Source organism: Panulirus ornatus, chromosome 23 (genome assembly GCF_036320965.1).
Source record: "Panulirus ornatus isolate Po-2019 chromosome 23, ASM3632096v1, whole genome shotgun sequence".
NCBI classification, from domain to species: Eukaryota; Metazoa; Arthropoda; class Malacostraca; order Decapoda; family Palinuridae; genus Panulirus; species Panulirus ornatus.
In genome coordinates, this window is record NC_092246.1 from 16,099,374 (window position 1) to 16,124,806 (window position 25,433).

A 25,433-nucleotide genomic window follows, 5' to 3' on the forward strand; every position below is an offset into this window, starting at 1 on the left:
CCTTTGTTGTCTTTTCCTAGCGCTACCTCATACACATGAGGGGGAAGGGGTTGTTATTCCATTTGTGGCGAGGTGGCGATTTGAATAAATGAAGGCAGACAGTATGAATTATGTACATGTGTATATATGTATATGTCTGTGTGTGTATATATATGTATACATTGAGATGTATTGGTATGTATATTTGCGTGTGTGGACATGTATGTATATACATGTGTATGGGGGTGGGTTGGGCCATTCTTTCGTCGGTTTCCTTGCGCTACCTCGCTAACGCGGGAGACAGTGACAGAGCAAAATAGAATGATATAAATATATACGTTGAGATGTATAGGTATGTATATTTGCGTGTGTGGACATGTATGTATATACATGTGTATGTGGGTGGGTTGGGCCATTTCTTTCGTCTGTTTCCTTGCGCTACCTTGCTAACGTGGTAGACAGCGACTAAGCAAAATGAATAAATAAGTAAAAAAGGTTTTTCTTCTCTCCGGTGGTTTTTCCCTGTTCTGCATGTTATCTGCTATGCATTTGGTGGTCTGCTTCATATTTTCAGATTTAATGGTAAATGAAAAATTCTCTATTTATCCATTTTATTTATTTTATTTTGCTTTGTCTTGATATCCCTCTGTGAACTGTTTCCCTTTCTACATACCCATATCTGTCCCATAGTATTTTTATACATCCATATTTCAGTACTTGACTGGACTGTTAAGACACTTTCATTCTCAAAATTCTTTTAGGAACGCACAACTGCCTTGGGTTTATGTACTTCTGCATTTACTTTTTTGTAAATTTCAACATCATTTGAATTTTCTTTCTTAAACTTTACAAGTTTAAATGTATAATAAGTGATTGATTGTCTTTTTATATTCAGGGAGTATCATCTGATAAGTTGGATGCAGAGGTGAACCGGACTCTTGAAGAGGTAGATCTGTCCAGCAAGCAAGACACCAGGGCTTCTGATCTTTCAGGTAGATAGTCATACCAGGCTTCTTCATTGACAGGAATAACCCTTTATTATAGGATGATTATGATTCCTGGTGATGCTTCTCATATAAATGAAAAAGATTTTGGGATTTCTACCTGTCACTGATATTTCATGTCATGAATGTTTCCCTGTTGTTTGAAAAGTTGGCTATGTTTTGTCCCAGAAGGTTAAAATTCATTTTTTTTGAGCTAGTCCATCAACTGCTCCCCTATCATTTACTTTTCTAGCTAAACTATTAAATTTAGTCAGTGATGTAAATGAAACCATGTCAGTTAATGCCAGAGTGACATTTAGTGCTCACAGAAACCATTGTCCCCAGCACTTCTTTCTTATATGTTCTCTTTTCAAGTTTCTCCTCACTTATTCTTTCCATATATCCAAACCATTTTAGCACACCCTCTTCCAATCTCTCAGCCAGACTCTTATTACCACACCTCTCTTTATCCATATAATTTTTTACTTGAACAACCTTCCTCACAGTTTTGTTACAGAACCACGTCACATTTGATTTGATTATTTTCATAATAAATTCATCAGTTGGTAGTATTTCATGACCATTTTTGTATTTCCAGATGGTAAGATAAACAAGCTGTCCATTGAAATTTCCATAATTACAGTGTTTTGATACTAAATCATGTTACTTATCGTTTTTGTAAAGGCATCTGTTAAGTATATTTCATGATGTTATATATTTATCCAGGTGGTCAGAAAAGAAAGTTGTCCATTGGCATTGCCTTAATTGGAGATCCAAAGGTTATCTTCTTAGATGAGCCAACAGCTGGAGTAGATGCCTACTCTCGGAGACGTTTGTGGACTCTTTTGAAGAAAAGGAAAGAAGGGAAGGTTTGTTGCACATGTTTGAAATCTTTTGAACAAAATTAAGTATCTCAAGATGCCTTACAAACACTGAAATCATAATATTTTCCATTTGGAAGTTATTCTTGAGCTTATAGTGCATTTAAATGCACTTTTTCATTCACTTTCGTAATGATTATTTTTCTTCCTTTATGTGACTTTCCACAGCATGATTTTGTAAAACATTTATGTTTCCAATACTCCTTGTGTCCTTCATATATTATAGATATATATAATATATATAAGGAGAGATAGGTAGTATGTTTGAGGAAAGGAACCTGGATGTTTTGGCTCTGAGTGAAACGAAGCTCAAGGGTAAAGGGGAAGAGTGGTTTGGGAATGTCTTGGGAGTAAAGTCAGGGGTTAGTGAGAGGACAAGAGCAAGGGAAGGAGTAGCAGTACTCCTGAAACAGGAGTTGTGGGAGTATGTGATAGAATGTAAGAAAGTAAATTCTCGATTAATATGGGTAAAACTGAAAGTTGATGGAGAGAGATGGGTGATTATTGGTGCATATGCACCTGGGCATGAGAAGAAAGATCATGAGAGGCAAGTGTTTTGGGAGCAGCTGAATGAGTGTGTTAGTGGTTTTGATGCACGAGACCGGGTTATAGTGATGGGTGATTTGAATGCAAAGGTGAGTAATGTGGCAGTTGAGGGAATAATTGGTATACATGGGGTGTTTAGTGTTGTAAATGGAAATGGTGAAGAGCTTGTAGATTTATGTGCTGAAAAAGGACTGATGATTGGGAATACCTGGTTTAAAAAGCGAGATATACATAAGTATACTTATGTAAGTAGGAGAGATGGCCAGAGAGCGTTATTGGATTACGTGTTAATTGACAGGCGCGCGAAAGAGAGACTTTTGGATGTTAATGTGCTGAGAGGTGCAACTGGAGGGATGTCTGATCATTATCTTGTTGAGGCTAAGGTGAAGATGTGTAGGGGTTTTCAGGAAAAAAGAGTGAATGTTGGGGTGAAGAGGGTGGTGAGAGTAAGTGAGCTTGGGAAGGAGACTTGTGTGAGGAAGTACCAGGAGAGACTGAGTACAGAATGGAAAAAGGTGAGAACAATGGAAGTAAGGGGAGTGGGGGAGGAATGGGACGTATTTAGGGAATCAGTGATGGATTGCGCAAAAGATGCTTGTGGCATGAGAAGAGTGGGAGGTGGGTTGATTAGAAAGGGTAGTGAGTGGTGGGATGAAGAAGTAAGAGTATTAGTGAAAGAGAAGAGAGAGGCATTTGGACGATTTTTGCAGGGAAAAAATGCAATTGAGTGGGAGACGTATAAAAGAAAGAGACAGGAGGTCAAGAGAAAGGTGCAAGAGGTGAAAAAAAGGGCAAATGAGAGTTGGGGTGAGAGAGTATCATTAAATTTTAGGGAGAATGAAAAGATGTTCTGGAAGGAGGTAAATAAAGTGCGTAAGACAAGGGAGCAAATGGGAACTTCAGTGAAGGGCGCAAATGGGGAGGTGATAACAAGTAGTGGTGATGTGAGGAGATGGAGTGAGTATTTTGAAGGTTTGTTGAATGTGTTTGATGATAGAGTGGCAGATATAGGGTGTTTTGGTCGAGGTGGTGTGCAAAGTGAGAGGTAGGGAAAATGATTTGGTAAACAGAGAAGAGGTAGTAAAAGCTTTGCGGAAGATGAAAGCCGGCAAGGCAGCAGGTTTGGATGGTATTGCAGTGGAATTTATTAAAAAAGGGGGTGACTGTATTGTTGACTGGTTGGTAAGGTTAATTAATGTATGTATGACTCACGGTGAGGTGCCTGAGGATTGGCGGAATGCGTGCATAGTGCCATTGTACAAAGGCAAAGGGGATAAGAGTGAGTGCTCAAATTACAGAGGTATAAGTTTGTTGAGTATTCCTGGTAAATTATATGGGAGGGTATTGATTGAGAGGGTGAAGGCATGTACAGAGCATCAGATTGGGGAAGAGCAGTGTGGTTTCAGAAGTGGTAGAGGATGTGTGGATCAGGTGTTTGCTTTGAAGAATGTATGTGAGAAATACTTAGAAAAGCAAATGGATTTGTATGTAGCATTTAGGGATCTGGAGAAGGCATATGATAGAGTTGATAGAGATGCTCTGTGGAAGGTATTAAGAATATATGGTGTGGGAGGCAAGTTGTTAGAAGCAGTGAAAAGTTTTTATCGAGGATGTAAGGCATGTGTACGTGTAGGAAGAGAGGAAAGTGATTGGTTCTCAGTGAATTTAGGTTTGCGGCAGGGGTGTGTGATGTCTCCATGGTTGTTTAATTTGTTTATGGATGGGGTTGTTAGGGAGGTGAATGCAAGAGTTTTGGAAAGAGGGGCAAGTATGAAGTCTGTTGGGGATGAGAGAGCTTGGGAAGTGAGTCAGTTGTTGTTCGCTGATGATACAGCGCTGGTGGCTGATTCATGTGAGAAACTGCAGAAGCTGGTGACTGAGTTTGGTAAAGTGTGTGAAAGAAGAAAGTTAAGAGTAAATGTGAATAAGAGCAAGGTTATTAGGTACAGTAGGGTTGAGGGTCAAGTCAATTGGGAGGTGAGTTTGAATGGAGAAAAACTGGAGGAAGTAAAGTGTTTTAGGTATCTGGGAGTGGATCTGGCAGCGGATGGAACCATGGAAGCGGAAGTGGATCATAGGGTGGGGGAGGGGGCAAAAATTTTGGGAGCCTTGAAGAATGTGTGGAAGTCGAGAACATTATCTCGGAAAGCAAAAATGGGTATGTTTGAAGGAATAGTGGTTCCAACAATGTTGTATGGTTGCGAGGCGTGGGCTATGGATAGAGTTGTGCGCAGGAGGATGGATGTGCTGGAAATGAGATGTTTGAGGACAATGTGTGGTGTGAGGTGGTTTGATCGAGTAAGTAACGTAAGGGTAAGAGAGATGTGTGGAAATAAAAAGAGCGTGGTTGAGAGAGCAGAAGAGGGTGTTTTGAAATGGTTTGGGCACATGGAGAGAATGAGTGAGGAAAGATTGACCAAGAGGATATATGTGTCGGAGGTGGAGGGAACGAGGAGAAGAGGGAGACCAAATTGGAGGTGGAAAGATGGAGTGAAAAAGATTATGTGTGATCAGGGCCTGAACATGCAGGAGGGTGAAAGGAGGGAAAGGAATAGAGTGAATTGGAGCGATGTGGTATACCGGGGTTGATGTGCTGTCAGTGGATTGAATCAGGGCATGTGAAGCGTCTGGGGTAAACCATGGAAAGCTGTGTAGGTATGTATATTTGCGTGTGTGGACGTATGTATATACATGTGTATGGGGGTGGGTTGGGCCATTTCTTTCGTCTGTTTCCTTGCGCTACCTCGCAAACGCGGGAGACAGCGACAAAGCAAAAAAAAAAAAGAAAAAATATTTTTTCATCTTGAACATTAAGATTGCCCCCTTACTTTTATTCATGGTGTCCCCAGGTGAGCAGCCTCATTATACGGAGGCTTTTTTACATTCTTTGGAAATACATGTAACATTTGAGGTGCTCCAGTATCAGTCCAATTAATAATCAGATAACCATATAAACAGTATTTCAGTACTTCATGATATTGTTAAACAATTCTCTTGGTGAAGTAACCTTACCATAGTATCATCTTATGGACTCCTGTGGTGTAGCACCATGATGCAAGTTATACCTCCTTCCAAAACATCTTTTTATTCTCCCTAAAGTTTTATGATATTCTCTCACCCCAACTCTCATTTGCCATCTTTTTCAACCATTGCACCTTTCTCTTGACCTCCTATCGCTTTCTTTTATACATCTCCCAGTCATATGTATCGTCCAAATGCTCTTTTTTCTCTTTCACTAACAACTTTACTTCTTCTTCCCACCTCACTTCTTCTTCCCACCTCTCACTACCCTTTCTAATCTGCCAGCCTCCCACCTTTCTCATGCCTCATGCATCTTTTGCACAAACCATCACTGGAGGAAGTGAAGTGTTTTAGATATCTGGGAGTGGATCTGGCAGCGGATGGAACCATGGAAGCGGAAGTGGATCATAAGGTGGGGGAGGGGGCGAAAATTCTGGGGGCCTTGAAGAATGTGTGGAAGTCGAGAACATTATCTCGGAGAGCAAAAATGGGTATGTTTGAAGGAATAGTGGTTCCAACAATGTTGTATGGTTGCGAGGCGTGGGCTATGGATAGAGTTGTGCGCAGGAGGATGGATGTGCTGGAAATGAGATGTTTGAGGACAATGTGTGGTGTGAGGTGGTTTGATCGAGTGAGTAACGTAAGGGTAAGAGAGATGTGTGGAAATAAAAAGAGCGTGGTTGAGAGAGCAGAAGAGGGTGTTTTGAAGTGGTTTGGGCACATGGAGAGGATGAGTGAGGAAAGATTGACCAAGAGGATATATGTGTCGGAGGTGGAGGGAGCAAGGAGAAGAGGGAGACCAAATTGGAGGTGGAAAGATGGAGTGAAAAAGATTTTGTGTGATCGGGGCCTGAACATGCAGGAGGGTGAAAGGAGGGCAAGGAATAGAGTGAATTGGAGCGATGTGGTATACCGGGGTTGACGTGCTGTCAGTGGATTGAATCAAGGCATGTGAAGCGTCTGGGGTAAACCATGGAAAGCTGTGTAGGTATGTATATTTGCGTGTGTGGACGTATGTATATACATGTGTATGGGGGGGGTTGGGCCATTTCTTTCGTCTGTTTCCTTGCGCTACCTCGCAAACCCGGGAGACAGCGACAAAGTATTAAAAAAAAAAAAAAAAAAAAAAAAAAAAATCACTGCTTCCCTAAATACATATCATTCCACACCCACTCCCCCTCACATCATTTGCTTTCATCTTTTGCCATTCTACACTCAATCTCTCCTGGTACTTCCTCTTGCTAGTCTCCTTTCCAAGCTCACTTTCTCTCACCACTCTTTTCTCTCCGACATTCTTCACCTTTGCCTCCAAAAGATATTGATCAGTGATTAAGTATGATAAAAAAAGCTCCCCCCCTGTGAGGCAGCACCAGGAACAGACAAATAAGGCCACATTTGTTCACACTCAGTCTCTAGCTGTCATGTATAATGCACTGAAACCACCACTTCCTTTCCACATCCAGGCCCCACAGAATTTGCCATGGTTTACCCCAGACGCTTCACATGCCCTAGTTCAATCCATTAACAGCACGTCGACCCCGTTATACCACATCATTCCAATTCACTCTATTCCTTGCACACCTTTCACCCTCCTGCATGTTCAGGCCCCGATCACTCAAAATCTTTTTCACTCCATCTTTCCACCTCCAATTTGGTCTCCCACTTCTCCTCGTTCCCTCCACCTCTGACACATGTATCCTCTTGGTCAGTCTTTCCTCACTCATTCTCTCCATGTTACCAAACCATTTCAAAACACCCTCTTCTGCTCTCTCAACCACACTCTTTTTATTACCACACATCTCTTTTACCCTTACATTACTTACATGCTCAAACCATCTCACACCACATATTGTCCTTAAGCATCTCATTTTCAGCACATCCACCCTCCTGCGCACAGCTCTATCTATAGCCCTCACCTCGCAACCCTATAACATTGTTGGAACCACTATTCCTTCAAACATACCCATTTTTGCTTTCCAAGATAATGTTCTCAACTTCCACACATTCTTCAACACTCCCAGAACTTTCGCCCCCTCCCCCACCCTATGATTCACTTCTGCTTCCATGGTTCCATCCGCTGCCAAATCCACTCCCAGATATCTAAAACACTTCACTTCCTCCTGTTTTTCTCCATTCAAACTTACCTCCCAATTGACTTGTCCCTTAACCCTACTGTACCTAATAACCTTGTTCTTATTCACATTTACTCAACTTTCTTCTTTCACACACTTTACCAAACTCAGTCACCAGCTTCTGCAGCTTCTCTCATGAATCAGCCACCAGCGCTGTATCATCAGCGAACAACAACTGACTCACTTCCCAAGCTCTCTCATCCACAACAGACTGCATACTTGCCCCTCTTTCCAAAACTTGCATTCACCTGCCTAACAACCCCATCCATAAACAAATTTAACAACCATGGAGACATCACACACCCTTGCCACAAACCAACATTCACTGAGAACCAATCACTTTCCTCTCTTCCTACACGTACACATGCCTTACATCCTTGGTAAAAACTTTTCACTGCTTCTAACAACTTGCCTCCCTCACCATATATTCTTAATACCTTCCACAGAGCATCTCTACTAACTCTATCATATGCCTTCTCCAGAGCCATAAATGCTACATACAAATCCATTTGCTTTTCTAAGTATTTCTCACATACATTCTTCAAAGCAAACACCTGATCCACACATCCTCTACCACTTCTGAAACCACACTGCTCTTCCCCAATCTGATGCTCTGTACATGCCTTCACCCTCTCAATCAATACCCTCCCATATAATTTCCCAGAAATACTCAACAGACCTATACCTCTGTAATTTGAGCACTCACTTTTATCCCCTTTGCCTTTGTACAATGGCACTATGCAAGCATTCTGCCAATCATCAGGCACCTCACCATGAGTCATACATACATTAAATAACCTCACCAACCAGTCAACAATACAGTCATCCCCTTTTTTAATAACTTCCACTGCAATACCATCCAAACCCGCTGCCTTGCCGGCTTTTATCCTCTGCAAAACTTTTACTACCTCTTCTCTGTTTACCAAATCATTTTCCCTAACCCTCTCACTTTGCACACCACCTCGACCAAAACACCCTATATCTGCCACTCTATCATCAAACACATTCAACAAACCTTCAAAATACTCACTCCATCTCCTTCTCACATCATCACTACTTGTTATCACCTCCCCATTAACCCCCTTCAGTGATATTCCCATTTCTTCCCTTGTGTTACGCACTTTGTTTACCTCCTTCCAAATCATCTTTTTATTCTCCCTAAAATTTAATGATACTCTCTCACCCCAACTCTCATTTGCCCTCTTTTTTGCCTCTTGCACCTTTCTCTTGATCTCCTGCCTCTTTCTTTTATACATCTCCCACTCATTTGCATTATTTCCCTGCAAAAATCGTCCAAATGCCTCTCTCTTCTCTTTCACTAATAATCTTACTTCTTCATCCCACCACTCACTACCCTTTCTAATCTGCCCACCTCCCACACTTCTCATGCCACAAGCATCCCTTGCGCAAACCATCTTTGCTTCCCTAGATAAATTCCATTCGTACCCCACTCCCCGTATGCCCTTTGTTCTCACCTTTTTCCATTCTGCACTCAGTCTCTCCTGGTACTTCCTCACACAAGTCTCCTTCCCAAGCTCACTTACTATCACCACTCTCTTCACCCCCAACATTCTCTCTTCTTTTCTGAAAACCCCCACAAATCTTCACCTTTGCCTCCACAAGATAATTATCAGACATCCCTCCAGTTGCACCTCTCAGCACATTGACATCCAAAAGTCTCTCTTTCGTGCGCCTATCAATTAACATGTAATCCAATAATGCTCTCTGGCCAGCTCTCCTACTTACATATAAATACTTATGTATATCTCTCTTTTTTTAAACCAGGTATTCCCAATCACCAGTCCTTTTTCAGCACATAAATCTACAAGCTCTTCACCATTTCCATTTTCAACACTGAACACCCCATGTACACCAATTATTCCCTCAACTGCCACATTACTCACCTTTGCATTCAAATCACCCATCACTATAACCCAGTCTCGTGCATCAAAACTACTAACACACTCACTCAGCTGTTCCCAAAACACTTGCCTCGCATGATCTTTCTTCTCATGCCCAGGTGCATATGCACCAATAATCACCCATCTCTCTCCATCAACTTTCAGTTTTACCCATATCAATCTAGAGTTTACTTTCTTACACTCTATCACATACTCCCACCACCCCTGTTTCAGGAGTAGTGCTACTCCTTCCCTTGCTCTTGTCCTCTCACTAACCCCTGACTTTACTCCCAAGACATTCCCAAACCACTTTTCCCCTTTACCCTTGAGCTTCGTTTCACTCAGAGCCAAAACATCCAGGTTCCTTTCCTCAAACAAACTACCTATCTCTCCTTTTTTATCATCTTGGCTACATCCACACACATTTAGACATCCCAATCTGAGCCTTCGAGGAGGATGAGCATTCCCCGTGTGACTCCTTCTGTTTCCCCTTTTAGAGAGTTAAACTTCAAGGAGGGGAGGGTTGTCAGCCCCCCACTCCCATCCCCTTTAGTCGCCTTCTACGACACATGAGGAATGCGTGGGAAGTATTCTTTCTCCCTTATCCCCAGGGATGAATAAATATATATATATACATAAGGCATTAATGGGATGGCCCTGATTAGGATCTCAGTTGCCCTTGTTATCTCAGCTAACATAAAAGAGAAACTTAATCATATGAAAACATTTCATTCAAACTTTATTACTCATGAACTCTTTATTCCTCAGGTGATCCTGCTAACAACTCATTTTATGGATGAAGCTGATATTTTAGCTGATCGGAAAGCAATTATGTCACGAGGCAAGCTTCGGTGTTGTGGCTCTTCTCTTTTCCTCAAAAACAAGTTTGGCCTTGGCTATCATCTCACGTATGTATAGTGCAGCCAGAAATTGTTTTAAAGGTTAATCTTCACTTTATCTATTTATTCATATCTTCATAGTTTTTCCTCACACTAAAAGCAGTTTGGTGATTGCTTAATCTTTCTTGAATATTTCATTTACCTACCAACTCCACAGTGGCAGTTTAAAGGCCCAGTAGCATTGCTCTGACTATTTGTGGAACAGTTTTATAGTTAGATATATTTAGTTATGGTAGCGGGGGGCTGGAAATCCTCCTCCCCCCATTTTTGATTTTTCAAAAGAAAGAACAGAGAAGGGAGCCAAATGAAGGTATTCCCTCTGAGGCTCAGTCCTCTATTCTTAAAGCTACCTCGCTAATGCGGGAAATGGTGAATATGTATGAAAAAAAATGTTATATTTTTACATAATTAGTGGAAGTTGTTTGCATGGGGTCTTCATCCCTTAAACTTTCTGTACAATCCAGTAGCTCATTAAGAAACCACATATAATATTTTTTCATGCTTTATCACCATTTTCTGTATATTCTTAGATAAGATTTTGAATGTTTTACTCATTTCCAAATTTCTGGTAATTTCAAGAGCACATGATCTTTAGATGAAAGCGATCTTAGTATAAGGAAAATATGATCTTATTTTAAGGGCCTGCCAAACTATAGGGCCCTAGGATAGTTTAGGGGAAGTAGGTTTCTCTCATTTTCACAACCTTTTCTTTTACTACCAGTATGTTGATGTAAGTCACTTGTTACAGTAGTGTTTCATTATAGTGCCATATGATATAATGATCTTGACATAACACGGATACCTAGATTACTTCCATAATTTCATTGTAACATGAGTTTTTGTTGTGATACAATGCTACCCCAGCTGGTCATGCTGCCCACTGGGTCAGTTCTTTGTAAGCATTCAAAGAGTCACTTGAACAAGTCACCACTATGCCTAAGCATCCAGCAAGTACTTTTACTTTAAATGAGTGTGTCCAAGAAGATGCAAGGACCTCTTTTGATAGAGCCTCTTGAAAATGATTTGTTTAACAGACATGAAAATAATGTTCATTTGATAGATATGCTGTATTTTGTGACAAATGATATGCCCTTCTTTTTTAAAACATGCTCCAAAAGTCACCGTTTGTCTAATACAATGAAAGGTCAGGTCCAAAAGAACTTTAGCATGGGTATTATAGATTTATCTCGTATGCTGGAAAGTTGAATGGGTGTTTGGCTTTCTCCCGAGCAAATCCTCTCTCTTAAATGGTCATAGGGCTCTAACTGGGTAGAGAAATTGTTTTCTCATGCTTGAAGACACATTTTTTAATTGATTTTGGTTTTGGGGATCTTTAATTAGATTTGGAGCAAGATTGGTAAATATTAAAGTATATCTACATGGAGCAGACCTGGTAATTCCCCAGACAGAAAAATTTAGATGATTTTTATTTATAATACTTATAGTATCCCCATTTAGATGATTTATATTTATGATACTTATGGTATCCCCATTATCCTTGGGGATAGGGGAGAAAGAACACTTCCCACGCATTCCTCACGTGTCGTAGAAGGCGACTAAAGGGGACGGGAGTAGGGGGCTGAAAACCCTCCCCTCCTTGTATTTTAATTTTCTAAAAAGGGAAACAGAAGGAGTCACGCGGGGAGTGCTCATCCTCCTCGAAGGCTCAGATTGGGTGTCTAAATGTGTGTGGATGTAACCAAGATGAGAAAAAAGGAGAGATAGGTAGTATGTTTGAGGAAAGGAACCTGGATGTTTTGGCTCTGAGTGAAACGAAGCTCAAGGGTAAAGGGGAAGAGTGGTTTGGGAATGTCTTGGGAGTAAAGTCAGGGGTTAGTGAGAGGACAAGAGCAAGGGAAGGAGTAGCACTACTCCTGAAACAGGAATGGTGGGAGTATGTGATAGAGTGTAAGAAAGTAAATTCTAGATTGATATGGGTAAAACTGAAAGTTGATGGAGAGAGATGGGTGATTATTGGTGCATATGCACCTGGGCATGAGAAAAAAGATCATGAGAGGCAAGTGTTTTGGGAGCAGCTGAATGAGTGTGTTAGTGGTTTTGATGAACAAGACCAGGTTATAGTGATGGGTGATTTGAATGCAAAGGTGAGTAATGTGGCAGTTGAGGGAATAATTGGTATACATGGTGTGTTCAGTGTTGTAAATGGAAATGGTGAAGAGCTTGTAGATTTATGTGCTGAAAAAGGACTGGTGATTGGGAATACCTGGTTTAAAGAGCGAGATATACATAAGTATACATATGTAAGTAGGAGAGATGGCCAGAGAGCATTATTGGATTATGTGTTAATTGATAGGCGTGCAAAAGAGAGACTTTTGGATGTTAATGTGCTGAGAGGTGCAACTGGAGGGATGTCTGATCATTATCTTGTGGAGGCGAAGGTGAAGATTTGTAGGGGTTTTCAGAAAAGAAGAGAGAATGTTGGGGGTGAAGAGAGTGGTGAGAGTAAGTGAGCTTGGGAAGGAGACTTGTGTGAGGAAGTACCAGGAGAGACTGAGTACAGAATGGAAAAAGGTGAGAACAAAGGAGGTAAGGGGAATGGTGGAGGAATGGGATGTATTTAGGGAAGCAGTGATGGCTTGCGCAAAAGATGCTTGTGGCACGAGAAGTGTGGGAGGTGGGTTGATTAGAAAGGGTAGTGAGTGGTGGGATGAAGAAGTAAGATTATTAGTGAAAGAGAAGAGAGGCATTTGGACGATTTTTGTAGGGAAAAATGCAAATGAGTGGGAGATGTATAAAAGAAAGAGGCAGGAGGTCAAGAGAAAGGTGCAAGAGGTGAAAAAGAGGGCAAATGAGAGTTGAGGTGAGAGAGTATCATTAAATTTTAGGGAGAATAAAAAGATGTTTTGGAAGGAGGTAAATAAAATGCGTAAGACAAGGGAACAAATGGGAACTTCAGTGAAGGGGGCTAATGGGGGGTGATAACAAGTAGTGGTGATGTGAGAAGGAGATGGAGTGAGTATTTTGAAGGTTTGTTGAATGTGTTTGATGATAGAGTGGCAGATATTGGGTGTTTTGGTCGAGGTGGTGTGCAAAGTGAGAGGGTTAGGGAAAATGATTTGGTAAACAGAGAAGAGGTAGTAAAAGCTTTGCGAAAGATGAAAGCCGGCAAGGCAGCAGGTTTGGATGGTATTGCAGTGGAATTTATTGAAAAAGGAGGTGACTGTATTATTGACTGGTTGGTAAGGTTATTTAATGTATGTATGACTCATGGTGAGGTGCCTGATGATTGTCGGAATGCTTGCATAGTGCCATTGTACAAAGGCAAAGTGGATAAGAGTGAGTGCTCAAATTACAGAGGTATAAGTTTGTTGAGTATTCCTGGGAAATTATATGGGAGGGTATTGATTGAGAGGGTGAAGGCATGTACTGAGCATCAGATTGGGGAAGAGCAGTGTGGTTTCAGAAGTGGTAGAGGATGTGTGGATCAGGTGTTTGCTTTGAAGAATGTATGTGAGAAATACTTAGAAAAGCAAATGGATTTGTATGTAGCATTCATAGATCTGGAGAATGCTTATGATAGAGTTGATAGAGATGCTCTGTGGAAGGTATTAAGGATATATGTTGTGGGAGGCAAGTTGTTAGAAGCAGTGAGAAGTTTTTATCGAGGATGTAAGGCATGTGTATGTGTAGGAAGAGAGGAAAGTGATTGGCTTTCAGTGAATGTAGGTTTGCGACAGGGGTGTGTGATGTCTCCATGGTTGTTTAATTTGTTTATGGATGGGGTTGTTAGGGAGGTGAATGCAAGAGTTTTGGAAAGAGGGGCAAGTATGCAGTCTGTTGTGGATGAAAGAGCTTGGGAAGTGAGTCAGTTGTTGTTCGCTGATGATACAGCGCTGATGGCTGATTCAAGTGAGAAACTGCAGAAGCTGGTGACTGAGTTTGGTAAAATGTGTGAAAGAAGAAAGTTAAGAGTAAATGTGAATAAGAGCAAGGTTATTAGGTACTGTAGGGTTGAGGGTCAAGTCAATTGGGAGGTAAGTTTGAATGGAGGAAAACTGGAGGAAGTAAAGTGCTTTAGATATCTGGGAGTGGATTTGGCAGCAGATGGAACCATGGAAGTGGAAGTGAATCATAGGGTGGGGGAGGGGGCGAAAATTCTGGGAGCCTTGAAGAATGTGTGGAAGTTGAGAACATTATCTCGGAAAGCAAAAATGGGTATGTTTGAAGGAATAGTGGTTCCAACAATGTTGTATGGTTGCGAGGCATGGGCTATGGATAGAGTTGTACAGAGGGGGGTGGATGTGCTGGAAATGAGATGTTTGAGGACAATATGTGGTGTGAGGTGGTTTGATCGAGTAAGTAATGTAAGGGTAAGAGAGATGTGTGGAAATAAAAAGAGGGTGGTTGAGAGAGCAGAAGAGGGTATTTTGAAATGGTTTGGTCACATGGAGAGAATGAGTGAGGAAAGATTGACCAAGAGGATATATGTGTCAGAGGTGGAGGGAACGAGGAGAAGTGGGAGACCAAATTGGAGGTGGAAAGATGGAGTGAAAAAGATTTTGTGTGATCGGGGCCTGAATATGCAGGAGGGTGAAAGGTATGCAAGGAATAGAGTGAATTGGAATGATGTGGTATACCGGGGTCGACGTGCTGTCAATGGATTGAACCAGGGCATGTGAAGCGTCTGGGGTAAACCATGGAAAGTTCTGTGGGGCCTGGATGTGGAAAGGGAGCTGTGGTTTCGGTGCATTATTACATGACAGCTAGAGACTGAGTGTGAACGAATGGGGCCTTTGTTGTCTTTTCCTAGCGCTACCTCACACACACGAGGTGGGAGGAGGTTGTTATTCCATGTGTGGCGAGGTAGCTATGGGAATAAATAAAGGCAGACAGTATGAATTATGTACATGTGTATATATGTATATGTCTGTGTGTGTATATATATGTGTACATTGAGATGTATAGGTATGTATATTTGCGTGTGTGGATGTGTATGTGGGTGGGTTGGGCCATTCTTTCGTCTGTTTCCTTGCGCTATCTCACTAACGCGGGAGACAGCGACAAAGCAAAATAAAAGAAAATAAAAAATAAGTATCCCCATGTATACATAAAGAATTACCTGTATATCTTGTACCTGATGTGGATAGTTATTTGTAGATATTTTGAAATATAATATGTATTGACTTTCATTACATCTATTTTCATTCAACAGGCTGGTTGTTGCTGAGGATGCAGATGCTGATGTGATTACTAAGGCAGTAAAGACAGTTGTTCCAGGAGTGCAGATAGCACGTTTTTATGGGAAGGAAATGTCCTTCATTCTGCCTTCTGATTCTACCCGGGAGTTTCCTAAGCTGTTCTTACAATTAGACCATCATATCACAAGTGCTGAGGAGAACATTGCTATTGAAGGTTATGGCATATCCATGACTACACTTGAAGAGGTTGTGTTACACACACACTGTTATAGTATAAGAGTGATGGATGAATGGAATAGAACAAAATGACTGAGGACATGGTTAATCCAGACAGCATATATCTAAGATGATGTATGGTAGCAGAGAATGTTCCAGTGATGTGGCTTCATGAGTGAAAACTCCTACCATTATAGTACACACACACACACACACACACATGCTGGAGACAGGCAAAGTGCCAAGGGAATGGAGAAGGGCAGATATCATACCTGTCTTTAAGAAAGGAGACTGGATATAGATGCTGAACTACAGACTGGTTTAGTAACAGGTGTGGTGTGTATGGTTCCAGAAAAGATGTAGAAAGCAAATGGGTGACTTTCATCAGAGGAGAAAATACCTATTTGAGGGACAGCATGGTTTTAGGGAAAGAAGTTCTTGTGAAACAAACCTTCTGAATTTCAAAGACGGAGTGAGCTTTGTCTTAGACAAAAGAGAAGGCTGGGTGGATTGTTTATGTCTGGACTACCAGAAACTATTTGACACTGTAGTGCGTGGAAGGCTAATTAAGGAGCTGGTTCTTTTGGCATGAATGAGGGGGAAGCTTATATGTCGTACAGAAAATTCATCTCCTTTGAAGGGAACAAAGGATGTATGTTTGAAGAGCCTTCTCCAAATGGTTCAAGGTGTCAAGCAGAGTGCCACAGGGTTTCGTTTTGGGACCATAACTCTTCTTGATCTATATAAATGACTTATGTGAAAGTATGAACTACTGCTTACATATGCTTGCAGATGATGCAAAGGTCACAAGGGAAGTGAATAGCAAGGAGGATTGCACCAACTTACAAGGGGGTCAAAACAGACTCAACAGTTGGTGTGACACTGTAATACATGGTTGATGAAATTAAACCCAAGCGAATGTAAAGTACTGGGGATGGAACACAATGAAAGGTCTCAGTATGATTGTTTTCTAGCAGGAAATAGGCTTCAGGATTCTGTGTGAAATCTTTGAAGTCAACATTGTTTTTAACCTGTTGCCGGTGTCTGACATGAGGAGAATAGTTACAGAGACAAATTGTCTGCTGGCAAATATCGAAATAGCTTTCAATTATATGGATAAGGAAATGTATAACATACTGTCCTGTCCCACGTAAGGTTACAACTACAATATGATTCTCAGGTTTGGTCACCACACTTTAAGAAGCACAAACAACTCATAAAGAAGGTCTAGAGAAAGGCAACAAAGATGATGTCAGAATTAAGAGACTTGAAGTACAGAGAAAGGGTAGAGACTTTAAATTTACCTTCTTTAGAAGAGAGAAGGTTGCTTGATCACAGCCTCTAAGGTATTCTGAAATTTGTATGTTAAAAAGATTCTATAATCAGTAATACCTCATCATTGTACCATTGATTTGAATATGAAAGGGATGGGATGGTTATAATGAAACACCTCCGTAAAGCAGTTGTGTCACAGATTATTTTTTTTTATTTTGCTTTGTCGCTGTCTCCCACGTTTGCAAGGTTGCGCAAGGAAACAGACGAAAGAAATGGCCCAACCCACCCCCATACACATGTATATACATACACGTCCACACACGCAAATATACATACCTATACATCTCAATGTACACATATATATACACACAGACACACATATATACCCATGCACACAATTCACACTGTCTGCCTTTATTCATTCCCATCGCCACCTCGCCACACATGGAATACCATCCCCCTCCCCCCTCATGTGTACGAGGTAGCGCTAGGAAAAGACAACAAAGGCCCCATTCGTTCACACTCAGTCTAGCTGTCATGCAATAATGCCCGAAACCACAGCTCCCTTTCCACATCCAGGCCCCACAGAACTTTCCATGATTTACCCCAGACGCTTCACATGCCTTGATTCAATCCACTGACAGCACGTCAACCCCGGTATACCACATCGATCCAATTCACTCTATTCCTTGCCCGCCTTTCACCCTCCTGCACGTTCAGGCCCCGATCACTCAAAATCTTTTTCACTCCATCTTTCCACCTCCAATTTGGTCTCCCACTTCTCCTCGTTCCCTCCACCTCCGACACATATATCCTCTTGGTCAATCTTTCCTCACTCATTCTCTCCATGTGCCCAAACCATTTCAAAACACCCTCTTCTGCTCTCTCAACCACACTCTTTTTATTTCCACACATCTCTCTTACCCTTACATTACTTACTCGATCAAACCACCTCACACCACACATTGTCCTCAAACATCTCATTTCCAGCACATCCACCCTCTTGCGCACAACTCTATCCATAGCCCATGCCTCGCAACCATACAACTTTGTTGGAACCACTATTCCTTCAAACATACCCATTTTTGCTTTCTGAGATAATGTTCTTGACTTCCACACATTCTTCAAGGCTCCCAAGATTTTCGCCCCCTCCCCCACCCTATGATTCACTTCCGCTTCCATGGTTCCATCCGCTGCCAGATCCACTCCCAGATATCTAAAACACTTTACTTCCTCCAATTTTTCTCCATTCAAACTTACCTCCCAATTGACTTGACCCTCAACCCTACTGTACCTAATAACCTTGCTCTTATTCACATTTACTCTTAAATTTCTTCTTTCACACACTTTACCAAACTCAGTCACCAGCTTCTGCAGTTTCTCACATGAATCACCCACCAGCGCTGTATCATCAGCGAACAACAACTGACTCACTTCCCAAGCTCTCTCATCCACAACAGACTTCATACTTGCCCCTCTTTCCAAAACTCTTGCATTTACCTCCCTAACAACCCCATCCATAAACAAATTAAACAACCATGGAGACATCACACACCCCTGCCGCAAACCTACATTCACTGAGAACCAATCACTTTCCTCTCTTCCTACACATATCTATGCCTTACATCCTTGATAAAAACTTTTCACTGCTTCTAACAACTTGCCTCCCACACCATATATTCTTAATACCTTCCACAGAGCATCTCTATCAACTCTATCATATGCCTTCTCCAGATCCATAAGTGCTACATACAAATCCATTTGCTTTTCTAAGTATTTCTCACATACATTCTTCAAAGCAAACACCTGATCCACACATCCTCTACCACTTCTGAAACCACACTGCTCTTCCCCAATCTGATGCTCTGTACATGCCTTCACCCTCTCAATCAATACCCTCCCATATAATTTACCAGGAATACTCAACAAACTTATACCTCTGTAATTTGAGCACTCACTCTATCCCCTTTGCCTTTGTACAATGGCACTATGCACGCATTCCGCCAATCCTCAGGCACCTCACCGTGAGTCATACATACATTGAATAACCTTACCAACCAGTCAACAATACAGTCACCCCCTTTTTTAATAGATTCCACTGCAATACCATCCAAACCTGCTGCCTTGCCACCTTTCATCTTCCGCAAAGCTTTTACTACCTCTTCTCTGTTTACCAAATCATTTTCCCTAACCCTCTCACTTTGTACACCACCTCGACCAAAACACCCTATATCTGCCACTCATATGCGTTCTCCAGATCCATAAATGCTACATACAAATCCATTTGCTTTTTTAAGTATTTCTCACATTCTTCAAAGCAAACACCTGATCCACACATCATCAAACACATTCAACAAACCTTCAAAATACTCACTCCATCTCCTTCTCACATCACCACTACTTGTTATCACCTCCTCATTAGCCCCCTTCACTGAAGTTCCCATTTGCTCCCTTGTCTTACGCACTTTATTTACCTCCTTCCAGAACATCTTTTTCTTTTTTCTTTTTTTCATACTATTCGCCATTTCCCGCATTAGCGAGGTAGCGTTGAGAACAGAGGACTGGGCCTTTGTGGGAATATCCTCACCTGGCCCCCTTCTCTGTTCCCTCTTTTGGAAAATTAAAAAAAAGCGAGAGGGGAGTATTTCCAGCCACCCGCTCCCTCCCCTTTTAGTTGCCTTCTACGACATGCAGGGAATACGTGGGAAGTATTCTTTCTCCCCTATCCCCAGGGATAAAAGAACATCTTTTTATTCTCCCTAAAATTTAATGATACTCTCTCACCCCAACTCTCATTTGCCCTCTTTTTCACCTCTTGCGCCTTTCTCCTGACCTCCTGTCTCTTTCTTTTATACATCTCCCAATCAATTGCATTTTTTCCCTGCAAAAATCGTCCAAATGCCTCTCTCTTCTCTTTTACTAATAATCTTACTTCTTCATCCCACCACTCACTACCCTTTCTAATCAACCCACCTCCCAAGCTTCTCATGCCACAAGCATCTTTTGCGCACTCCATCACTGATTCCCTAAATACATCCCATTCCTACCCCACTCCCCTTACTTCCATTGTTCTCACCTTCTTCCATTCTGTACTCAGTCTCTCCTGGTACTTCCTCACACAAGTCTCTTTCCCAAGCTCGCTCGCTCTCACCACCCTCTTCACCCCAACATTCACTCTTCTTTTCTGAAAACCCATACAAATCTTCACCTTAGCCTCCACAAGATAATGATCAGACATCCCTCCAGTTGCACCTCTCAGCACATTAACATCCAAAAGTCTCTCTTTTGCACGCCTGTCAATTAACACGTAATCCAATAACGCTCTCTGGCCATCTCTCCTACTTACATACGTATACTTATGTATATCTCGCTTTTTAAACCAGGTATTCCCAATCACCAGTCCTTTTTCAGCACATAAATCTACAAGCTCTTCACCATTTCCATGTACAACACTGAACACCCCATGTATACCAATTATTCCCTCAACTGCCACATTACTCACCTTTGCATTCAAATCACCCATCACTATAACCCGGTCTTGTGCATCAGAACCACTAACACACTCATTCAGCTGCTCCCAAAACACTTGCCTCTCATGATCTTTCTTCTCATGCCCAGGTGCATATGCACCAATAATCACCCATCTCTCTCCATCAACTTTCAGTTTTACCCATATTAATCAAGAATTTACTTTCTTACATTCTATCACATTCTCCCACAACTCCTGTTTCAGGAGTACTGCTACTCCTTCCCTTGCTCTTGTCCTCTCACTAACCCCTGACTTTACTCCCAAGACATTCCCAAACCACTCTTCCCCATTACCCTTGAGCTTCGTTTCACTCAGAGCCAAAACATCCAGGTTCCTTTCCTCAAACTTACTACCTATCTCTCCTTTTTTCACATCTTGGTTACATCCACACACATTTAGACACCCCAATCTGAGTCTATGAGGAGGATGAGCACTCCCCGCATGACTCCTTCTGTTTCCCATTTTTAGAAAGTTTTTAAAATACAAGGAGGGGAGGATTTCTGGCCCCCCGCTCCCGTCCCCTCTAGTCGACTTCTACGACATGTGAGGAATGCGTGGGAAGTATTCTTTCACCCCTATCCCCAGATATATATTTATTTTTATTTATTTTCCTTTGTCGCTGTCTCCCGTGTTTGCGAGGTAGCGCGAGGAAACAGACGAAAGAAATGGCCCAACACACCCCCATACACATGTATATACATACACGTCCACACACGCAAATATACATACCTATACATCTCAATGTACACATATATATACACACACAGACATATACATATATACACATGTACATAATTCATACTGTCTGCCTTTATTTATTCCCATCGCCACCTCGCCACACATGGAATAACATCACAGATGAATGATGAAATTCACTAAATAATATTTGAAAGAGGCTGTTAGTATTGTGAGTATACTTAACCTATAGTAATACATTTTTCCTTGTTTCATCTTTGCACTTATTAAGTATGCTGTTCCTCATTGTCAGAGGTGGGTGGTAAAAGCTTAATCTTGCTTTTATCATTATTCTTATTTATAACTGCACTATGAAAATGAACACTCGAAGGAGTTAGTAGAATTTCTGCATGATCTATTATGTTGTAAAACAGGGAAAGGGGTATAAGAAGTAGATAATATTTCTTTATGTTGAATTTGGAAAAAGTATATTGACTGCAAAGCTTCATTATAATTGTTTAGAAACTTAACTCTCTTCTTTTTCTTTACTGCAAGGTGTTCCTGACTTTAAGTGAGGAAAATGATGATGATGAACTTCAGGCAGTGGAGGACTTGAGTCACCATATTGTACATGAGATGCCATCATCAACTTCTCATCACAAGGCATTGCCAGATTTAAGACATCATAGAGGATATGAAATGCATAATTCAGATTCAAAGGGATTTGCTATCAGTAGTGTTGAAGTCAGGTAAGAGTGAGTATTTTTCCACATAGATTGGTTTGGGGAGAAAGAATTCCACCTCCATATTCCTTACCCATCATAGAAGGCAACTAAGAAGGGCAGAAGCAGGGTGATATACCCTATTTGTATTTCATTATCTTAAGGACTAAACAAAAGAAGGAACCAAGCGAAGAATGCTCATTCACTTCAAAGGCTCAGGATGGAGTGTCTAAATGTGTATGGATGCAAACAAGATGAGAAGAAAGGAGAAACATAATATTTTTGAGTAGAGGAATCTGGATGTTCTCAGTGGATTCAAGCATCTTGGCTTGTTATTAGCTAACACCTGGTAAAAAAAAGAATTGATGAGCTGAACTTTCTGTTTATCATTTTCATAACTGTAAGTTTGATTTAAAGAGATATTTCTATTCAAAAGATTCAGGAATGAGTGAAAAGAGTATAAAACTTCAAAAGTGCTTGAAATGTAGGAGCTTGAGGGGGGCTTTTCCTAGTGGAACCTTAACATGGCACAGCTTGTTGAGTCCCAGAGGCTTTTCATTGCTCTTACGTTGCAGATCAGTTTCCTGCCCAATTTTTGCTGTCGTTGCTTTCTTCATAAGATGCACTTTATGTTTTGTTTTAATGTGTGTGATGAAAGAGTAAGTTTTAGACACCAGTGAATGCCCAAGTCTTTTTGATGTCATTACTGTAGTGTATTAATCTGTAACATTTGATGTACATTTATAGCCAAAACATATTACCTTATTCTCTTTTCACCCACCAGCCCTGATGTGTGGCGTGCTTTTAAGGCCCTGTTGAAGATGCGCATACTTAATTTTACTCGGGAAATTGTGGCTGTCATTTTATTGGTTTTATTGCCACTTGGTTTCATCACTGGATCAATAGCTCTGGCAAAGTCTCAGGTCATTCAATTGCCATCTGATAAGACACTTCATTTATCTCCGGGTAAGTCAAGTAAATTTTTACATATTTATGTAGTAAACATTTTGTAACTTGTATTACATGTCATCTGACCCCATTTCGTTTGAAGGCATTGTCTTTAGGAGTGAATTATAAAGACTAAGAGGAAAATGAATATTCCTTTAGCTATCATGTTTCAGTGATTATCATATATCTTACTTACTCATAGATCTCTATGATCATTTGAGAAAGTACTTGCTGCGGGGGTCTTTAGACTTATTTTATCCAGCCGCTATCAAAAACCACCATCATAAACACTATGAGATCAGCTGACACTTGTTCACTAGAACTTAACCCCCTTGTAAACTGCTTCAATGATTATGTCACTGTTATATTAGTCTGTGATTTTGGGAATTTTCAGAATGGAGTGGTATTTTACAGAATTGAAGCACATAAACTAAAACAAGAAAAATACTTGTATTCCTGGGGTAGGGAAGAAAGAATTTACCTGTGTATTCCTTGCATGTCATAGAAGTTGACTAAAGGAGGGAGGAACAGGTTACTGTAACCCCCCTTCTCTTGGATTACAGTTTCTAAAGGACAAAACAGGACCCTAAGCTGGGAGTTCTCATTGTCCTCAAAGGGTCAGGCAGAGGTGTCTAAGGGTGTTTGATTGTAACATTGCTCAAGGGTAAAGGGGAGGTATGGTTTGGAGATGACGTAGGAAAAAAGCAGAGATAGCGAGAGGACAAGAGGTAAGGAAGGATTAGCACCACTTCTGAAGCAGGAGTTGCAGGAGTGTGTGAAAAAGTGTAAGGAAATAATTTCTAGATTGGTGTGGGTAAAAATGAGAATGGGTGGTGAAAGATCGATGATTATTAGTGCGTTGGCCATGAGAAGAAAGATCATGAGAGGCAAGTGTTTTGGGAGCAGCTGACTGAGTGTGTCAAAGGTTTTGATGTAAGAGACCAGGTATTAGTGACTGGCAGTTTTGATGTGAAGGTGAGAGAAATGTGGCAGTTGAGGGTATAACTAGGGAACATGGGATATTCTGTATTGTGAATGGAAATGAACAGCTTGTGAAGTTGTGTGCTGAGAAAGGACTGGTAATTAGGAATACCTGGTTTAAAATGTGCGATATATATACAGGTTATTTAATGTATGTATGACTCATGGTGAGGTGCCTGAGGATTGGCGGAATGCGTGCATAGTGCCATTGTACAAAGGCAAAGGGGATAAGAGTGAGTGCTCAAATTACAGAGGTATAAGTTTGTTGAGTATTCCTGGTAAATTATATGGGAGGGTATTGATTGAGAGGGTGAAGGCATGTACAGAGCATCAGATTGGGGAAGAGCAGTGTGGTTTCAGAAGTGGTAGAGGATGTGTGGATCAGGTGTTTGCTTTGAAGAATGTATGTGAGAAATACTTAGAAAAGCAAATGGATTTGTATGTAGCATTTTTGGATCTGGAGAAGGCATATGATAGAGTTGATAGAGATGCTCTGTGGAAGGTATTAAGAATATATGGTGTGGGAGGAAAGTTGTTAGAAGCAGTGAAAAGTTTTTATCGAGGATGTAAGGCATGTGTACGTGTAGGAAGAGAGGAAAGTGATTGGTTCTCAGTGAATGTAGGTTTGCAGCAGGGGTGTGTGATGTCTCCATGGTTGTTTAATTTGTTTATGGATGGGGTTGTTAGGGAGGTAAATGCAAGAGTTTTGGAAAGAGGGGCAAGTATGAAGTCTGTTGGGGATGAGAGAGCTTGGGAAGTGAGTCAGTTGTTGTTCGCTGATGATACAGCGCTGGTGGCTGATTCATGTGAGAAACTGCAGAAGCTGGTGACTGAGTTTGGTAAAGTGTGTGGAAGAAGAAAGTTAAGAGTAAATGTGAATAAGAGCAAGGTTATTAGGTACAGTAGGGTTGAGGGTCAAGTCAATTGGGAGGTGAGTTTGAATGGAGAAAAACTGGAGGAAGTGAAGTGTTTTAGATATCTGGGAGTGGATCTGGCAGCGGATGGAACCATGGAAGCGGAAGTGGATCATAGGGTGGGGGAGGGGGCGAAAATTCTGGGGGCCTTGAAGAATGTGTGGAAGTCGAGAACATTATCTCAGAAAGCAAAAATGGGTATGTTTGAAGGAATAGTGGTTCCAACAATGTTGTATGGTTGCGAGGCGTGGGCTATGGATAGAGTTGTGCGCAGGAGGATGGATGTGCTGGAAATGAGATGTTTGAGGACAGTGTGTGGTGTGAGGTGGTTTGATCGAGTGAGTAACGTAAGGGTAAGAGAGATGTGTGGAAATAAAAAGAGCATGGTTGAGAGAGCAGAAGAGGGTGTTTTGAAGTGGTTTGGGCACATGGAGAGAATGAGTGAGGAAAGATTGACCAAGAGGATATATGTGTCGGAGGTGGAGGGAACGAGAAGAGGGAGACCAAATTGGAGGTGGAAAGATGGAGTGAAAAAGATTTTGTGTGATCGGGGCCTGAACATGCAGGAGGGTGAAAGGAGGGCAAGGAATAGAGTGAATTGGAGCAATGTGGTACACCGGGGTTGACGTGCTGTCAGTGGATTGAATCAAGGCATGTGAAGCGTCTGGGGTA

At 41.3% G+C, this 25,433-nt stretch overlaps 1 protein-coding gene across 1 annotated transcript in view; it reads left to right on the top strand.

The window, feature by feature from the left end:
* The window catches only part of LOC139756954 (cholesterol transporter ABCA5-like), a 239,602-nt gene that overhangs the window by 120,135 nt on the left and 94,034 nt on the right, over positions 1-25,433 (top strand). The window contains exons 14-19 of the mRNA XM_071676898.1: positions 862-971; positions 1,689-1,831; positions 10,212-10,351; positions 15,516-15,747; positions 21,752-21,945; positions 22,703-22,884. Of these exons, the coding sequence (XP_071532999.1) occupies positions 862-971; positions 1,689-1,831; positions 10,212-10,351; positions 15,516-15,747; positions 21,752-21,945; positions 22,703-22,884 (1,001 nt within the window). The remainder of the gene's footprint in view (positions 1-861; positions 972-1,688; positions 1,832-10,211; positions 10,352-15,515; positions 15,748-21,751; positions 21,946-22,702; positions 22,885-25,433) is intronic.